Source organism: Berghia stephanieae, chromosome 1 (genome assembly GCF_034508935.2).
Source record: "Berghia stephanieae isolate SIO BIC M18660-M18661 chromosome 1, UCSD_Bste_1.3, whole genome shotgun sequence".
NCBI classification, from domain to species: Eukaryota; Metazoa; Mollusca; class Gastropoda; order Nudibranchia; family Aeolidiidae; genus Berghia; species Berghia stephanieae.
In genome coordinates, this window is record NC_088360.1 from 15,517,001 (window position 1) to 15,523,549 (window position 6,549).

At 37.0% G+C, this 6,549-nt stretch overlaps 1 protein-coding gene across 1 annotated transcript; it reads left to right on the forward strand.

Moving 5' to 3' along the window:
• The first annotated feature begins 4,141 nt into the window (after positions 1-4,141).
• LOC144973879 (uncharacterized) lies at positions 4,142-6,291 on the forward strand. Its single transcript, XM_078917037.1, has 2 exons — positions 4,142-4,470; positions 5,834-6,291. Exons 1-2 carry the CDS (start codon positions 4,149-4,151, stop codon positions 6,289-6,291), a joined length of 780 nt encoding a protein of 259 aa, XP_078773163.1. The 5' UTR covers positions 4,142-4,148.
• Positions 6,292-6,549: the final 258 nt, after the last annotated feature.

Consider the following 6,549-nt stretch of genomic DNA (forward strand, 5'->3'; position numbering starts at 1 on the left):
GTCATGGTTTCAGAATGTATAAAAGTCAAAACATGATCAGATTTATAATGTTTTTCTCCTCTGGATACACCTTTATGCTCGTCGGAGAGAAGTATTTCAAAAGGGCGTCCGCCATTGTTCCGATAGTTTAGAACCAGTTACTAAGTTACTGTGCATCTTTACGAGGGAAGTGACGTCACGACTGTTGAATCCTATTTTTGCAATGTGACCAATGATCTCAAACACATGGAAAGGTAATGGATCATCCAAATTGCAAAGTGTTCAAAGTCGTCCGATTGACGGTACCTTTTGCATAATTTATTGACAATGCAAATGACAAATTAATTTTATGACAATGAGAGGAGTTCTTGAAGAAGATGTTTCAAATTCGAATTTTCATTGGCAGATCTATCTTCTTTGAGGAAAAAGTACCAATGAAGTATAAAGGTTTGAATTTATTTTTATTAAGTTCATTCAATTTTTGAACATGTGAAAATGGGTAGAAAAGCATGTTTTAAAAAGGTAGGTATTGCAATTTGCAACTATTCATTTCTGTTTTTGCAACTGGTCCAAGACATAATAATTTTGTTTTCATGTTTACCGTTGCGTCGTCGCAATAATATGTTGAGAACCACAGAATTGAGAACCAGCTACGTATGCTGAGATAACAACTACTGACCTACATACTTTCTACATTTTCCAGATAAATATTATAGCACACATTTTCGGGGGGGGGGGGGGGGGGGGTGGGGGGTCGCTGGTGCAAATTGGGTTAGTTTGGGTGAAAATTATCAATTTTTTGAAGTGACTGTTTTGACCAATTTATTCAATCCTTATTTCATTCCAACCCATATCTTTGTTGAATGAATAGTCTGAAAACGTAAAAAATGCAATTGAAAAATTCCTACCCAACGTTATTGGGCTCAATATCTGACAAATATTGCGTTTTTCTTCAAAACTGTTATCTAATTACCATAAACATTTTTTTGGGATTTTACCATTTAAAAATGTTAATGCTAGATCTTTGAAACTAAAATAGCTGATATGTTACTACAAATAGCTGGCTACTTTGATTTTGTTTTTAATGAACAGTTTTGGGATAATTACTTTTTTCTTCTGCGGGTCCTGTGCAGCTCAAATTTTGAGATCAGACAAAAAACGAAAAATCGATTTTTGGTGGTTCTTGTGTAAAAATATTTGTAGAATCCATTTTCTTAGGTTTCAAAATTCAAAAAGGTGTCTAAAGTTCCTAATATTACCCTTGATTAAGATAATGGTTAGGTAAAATATGAATAAAATGAATGTATTTTTTATCATAATGTCATTTTTGACTATCTTTACTCACTATTTTAAGTAGAAAGGTAACTGCCAGAATGTGCTATCATTTTGCCACAATGTTTAATAGATGTAAATTTATCACCCTATAAAGAGATTGTTAAATTAGTTTTAGTTTTTGAGTTTGGACATTTTTCTCTGTAATTATCCTCTAAATTCAGAGACCTCGATAAAGGGTAATAAAGGGACCCTTTGAGGCTGAATATGTAAACATTTGATACAGACACTCAAAGTCAGCTTCTGTAAGGTGGTAGAGGATGCCCTTAGGAGTTAACATGCCTTACACTCGGATATGTGTTCAGATCTACACAAAATAAAGTGATGTGTTAAACGCTTGAGTCAGCATTTTAACCATGTCACCATCTGATAGACTAACATGAGAAATTATTTTTGAATGGAGAGTATCTAATTTTAAACAAGAAACTTCATTTATGTATATGAACAAGCAACAATGATATAATGTTGATGTTACAGTATACCATAGCCACCCCCCTCTTGAGATTAATTATTTATAACATACTTAGCCAACTATTTACTACTATATTAAACTTTAAATATCAACATTAAAAATCAAAATCAAAGAAGATTTGATAAAATGATGGAGTTCCAAAAAAACGTGTTTATTTTCCAAGATATCCGCCATATCCATGGCAACGAAGAGATTTTCAATTATTGTTTTTTTTTTAAACCAGACAACTTTTTTTTTTTCAAGATACCTGATTATAAACACATTAGTTTGATCCGACGTGTAATTATTTGCTGGTATTTTAACCATATTCCTTATGAGCTCATTGTTATAATGGAAATCTAAAAAGATGACGCAAAATATTGTCATTATCAATTCCAACTCGCAAACCACATACTTTCACCTCTCTCTCTCTCTCTCTCTCTCTCTCTCTCTCTCTCTCTCTCTCTCTCTCTCTCTCTCTCTCTCTCTCTCAAGACCCTCGAAAAAAAAGTCTCGCTGTCAAGGCTAAAAGCCCAAGCTCCAGGATTCCTGTTCGAATGTGTATATTATATCACTGCCAGGGCTCTATGTATACAAACATACATATGACTGGTTGCTTGGTTCTACGCTTGTGACAATGATGATGATGATGATGATGATGATGATGATGATGATGATGATGATACGGACGATGATGATGATGATGATGATGATGATGATGATATGATGATGATGATGATGATGATGATGATGATGATGATGATATGATGATGATGATGATGATGATGATGATGATGATGATGATGATGATGATATTGGTGATGATGATGTTGATGATAATGATGACGATGATAATGAGGATTATGATGATAACGACGACGACGACGACGACGACGACGATGATGATGATGGTGATGATGATGATGATGATGCTGTGATGATGTGGTGGTGGTGATGATTGTAGTTGTAGTAGTAGTGGTAGTGATGATGATGTGGTGGTGGTTGTAGTAGTAGTGGTAATGGTAATGATATGGTGGTGGTGGTGGTTGTAGTAGTAGTGGTCGTGATGATGATGTGGTGGTGGTGTTTGTAGTAGTAGTGGTAATGATGCGGCTATGTGGTCTAGTAGTATGACACTCGCTTCCGGATCGGAAGGTCCTGGGTTCGAGCCTCGCGCTCGGCGCATAGTTGAGTCCTCTTTACTCACATTCTCTCACCGTACTCAGGTGTAAAATGAGTACCTGGCCGTTAACAGAGTTGTCTTTGTCCGAAAAATTGTAGTATCGCCTAACGCCTAACAGGCGTCATGTCCCGTCCTACATGTTAAATGTTGACCAGGGACCCCTTGTAAAGCGCTTTGAGCACATTTAGTAGATATTGCACTATATAAAGCTCAATTAAAAAAAAAAATATTTCAATGATGATGATATGGTGGTGGTGGTTGCAGTAGTAGTAGTGGTAGTGATGATAATGTGGTGGTGGTTGTAGTTGTAGTAGTAGTGATAGTGATGATGATGTGGTGGTGGTTGTAGTAGTAGTGGTAGTGATGATGATGTGGTTGTTGTGGTTGTAGTAGTAGTTGTAATGGTGATGATATGGTGGTAGTGGTGGTTGCAGTAGTAGTGGTAATGGTAATGGTATGGTGGTATTGGTGGTTGTAGTAGTAGTGGTAATGGTAATGATATGGTGGTGGTTGTAGTAGTAGTGGTCGTGATGACGATGTGGTTGTGGTGGTTGTAGTAGTAGTGGTAATGATGCTATTGTGGTGGCGGTTGTAGTAGTTGAGGTAGTGATGTGGTGGTGGTTGTAGTAGTAGTGGTGGTGGTGGTTGTGGTAGTAGTGGTAATGATGATGATATGGTGGTGGTGGTTGCAGTAGTAGTGGTAGTGATGACGATGTGGTTGTGGTGATTGTAGTAGTGGTAGTGATGATGATGTGCTGGTGGTGGTGTAGTAGTAGTGGTAGTGATAATGATGTGGGGCTGGTGGTTGTAGTAGTAGTGTTAGTGATGATATTGTGGTGGTGGTTGTAGTAGTAGATGATGTGGTGGTTGGAAAACACATTACAGGTTATTATAATACATGATTACACACATTCTCTAACTTCATTTTTTGACAGCTTCGTTGTGCCATAAATATACGCAACAGTTCTGAAACATTTTATTGTGGATTTTGATATTGTTTGTTGTTTTTCTTGTGTCGTTATGTTGACATAGATACCGAATGAATGGTAATTACTACATTCTCAGCCAACAACAAAATGGCGCTGAATGCTTTCATTGGTGGACACTTTTTACGCTTCGTACGTATTCTCATTCGTTTAATTCTATGATTATAGGTAATATAAATTTATTAACTTTTTCAAAAGAGAGCGTTTGTTAACAACAATGGCGTCTGAGATACTGAACAAACTTTGTAACAAAGCAAAGCTTGAACGAGATCGTGGGTTTGAGGAGCTAAAATCACATTTGAATAATCAACCTGACGAACAGACACTGGATGCCATTGAAAACGACTTACTATATTGCATCAACTCCTCTGACGAATGGGAGACTCGTCATGGAGGGATGCGTGGTGCGATTTGCGTTTTGCAGCAGACGAAATCCAAACGTAATCTTGAGGAACATGCAAGGGGTTTTTCTATGGCTCTCGTTGACAAAGCCCTGAATCTTTTAGATGATGGCGAATTTCGAGTGAGGATTGTCGCAGGTGAAATGAGCTTTTGTAAAGCTAACGATTTAAAGTTTTCAGTTTCAGGGATTTCCTACGTAGAAATTAAGAGACTGAACAAACGCTGTGACGTGATTATCCCCAGACACTACACCTGTCTGGGGATAACCAATTTCGTTATCCCAAGACACATATTTGAAACTCCGCTCTTTTAAACAATTATTCACATTCCAGAATATGGAATGTTTCCGAATGCACATAGAGATAAGGAAAGTTAATAAAACATCTATAAAAACATAAAATTAACCAACACATCAGTTGTTACTATCTGCATATACACAATATGCGTCGACTTCGAAGTGGGTGTCATGGCCGAATGGTTTAGTCGTCTGCCCTGGAAGTTTTACCAGAATCGACGTTGTGGGTTCGAATCTTGGTTCCGCCACTTTAAAATTTTTTTTTTTTAATTCCGTCTTCTTTTTACAGAACATTTCATTGCAAGGGATAAATGTCCCAGTTTCAAATATCTGTCTGGGAATAACGAAATTTGGTTATCCCCAGACAGGTGTCTGGGGATAACGAATTTTCATTATCCCCAGACAGGTGTCTAGGGATAATGACAGCCCTGAACAAATCTCATATCCCATTCCTTTGTTATTTGTATTACATTTTTTTTTCTTTTGCAAACAGGGTGTGGTACCCTTAATCTGAGAGGTTTTGAGGGTGTAAAATTGACTTAATAATTTTGGTTGTAAACTTTACAATGCAACAGCTTCACATGGGATACTTATTTTGAGAAAGAAAAAAAAAGTTTATTCAAAGTAATTTTTTTTTTTTCCACTTGAGCTTTTATATTATAAGTATTAGGGCAATATCCACTAAATGTGCTCAAAGTGCTTTACAAGGCGTCCCTGATCAACAACAAAATGTAACATATAGAACGGGACATGACACCTGTTAGTGTTAGGCGATATTGCAATTTTTTTTTTTCAATAGAGACAACGCTGGTAACGTCCAGGTACTCATTTTACACCCCTGAAGATGCAATGTGAGCAAAGGACTCAACTATGTGCTGAGTGAGGCTCGAACCCAGGATTTTCCAATCCAAAACGAGTCATACCACTAGACCACATCAATCCCATACGTGTAGAGTTTTTGTAGAGTGGGAAAAAAACGATTATGCTCTTTTGTGCAGCATAGTCTGACACCATTGTCTTGACTATAGATTTTAAAATGTCTGATATTAACCATAATGCCCAAGTAAACTGGGGGTTAATAAACTTGCCCAGGTAAATATGACTGTGAGACTTCCAACGTAATGTCAAACCATTCAGTCAGTTCACTGAGCTTCCATAGATATGTGATCATTAATAAGAAAATGATGTACTTCTATTTTTTTTAGGAGAACTGCTGGGGTTGCTTTGCTCCATTTTGGGAGAGGCTGTTTATGAAGATGGAAGGGATAAGATTTTGTCTGGGATACAAACCAACTTGGAACGGCATGGCCTTTCAGAGGATACAGTTGTCAATCATGAAGACAATGATCCTCCAGAAAGTATCCTCGGAATGTCTCCTAACACACAGTCATCATGGATTGAAAGGGTGAGTGAAAGGTATCCTTTGGTTGTGCATTTGGTTTATTTTCATTGCTGTGGATTCTATGCTATTCTTATGCCTTTGGAAATTTCTATTTACCCTTCAACAGCATGCCTGATTTTTCTTTCAAACAACGACTTACTTGACTTATTGCCTTTTGCCATCAATGTCGTCCTACTTTGCAGCTTTGGCTGTTTTGCAGATCAAGATTGTGAAAGCAATCCACTCATTTCTTTTCTGTGCTATCACTATCATTCTCTGTGATTCTAATCGTGTGTGATGTTAATTGCAGTGTATTATTTTGTCTTTTTAGGTCTTTGTTGAGAGTTACAGGAGGTTTTCCTCTGGTTCGTGTACTTTTTGCACTGAAATAACACTATAGTTTTATTGCAGGGATGACCATACCTTGAAGAAGAATGTGACCAAGAAGTCTCCACCTTGCTTCTTAATTGTAATTAAAATTAATAATTAATTTTTAATTGTAATATCGCCTCACAGGCATCATGTCTTGTCCTACATGTT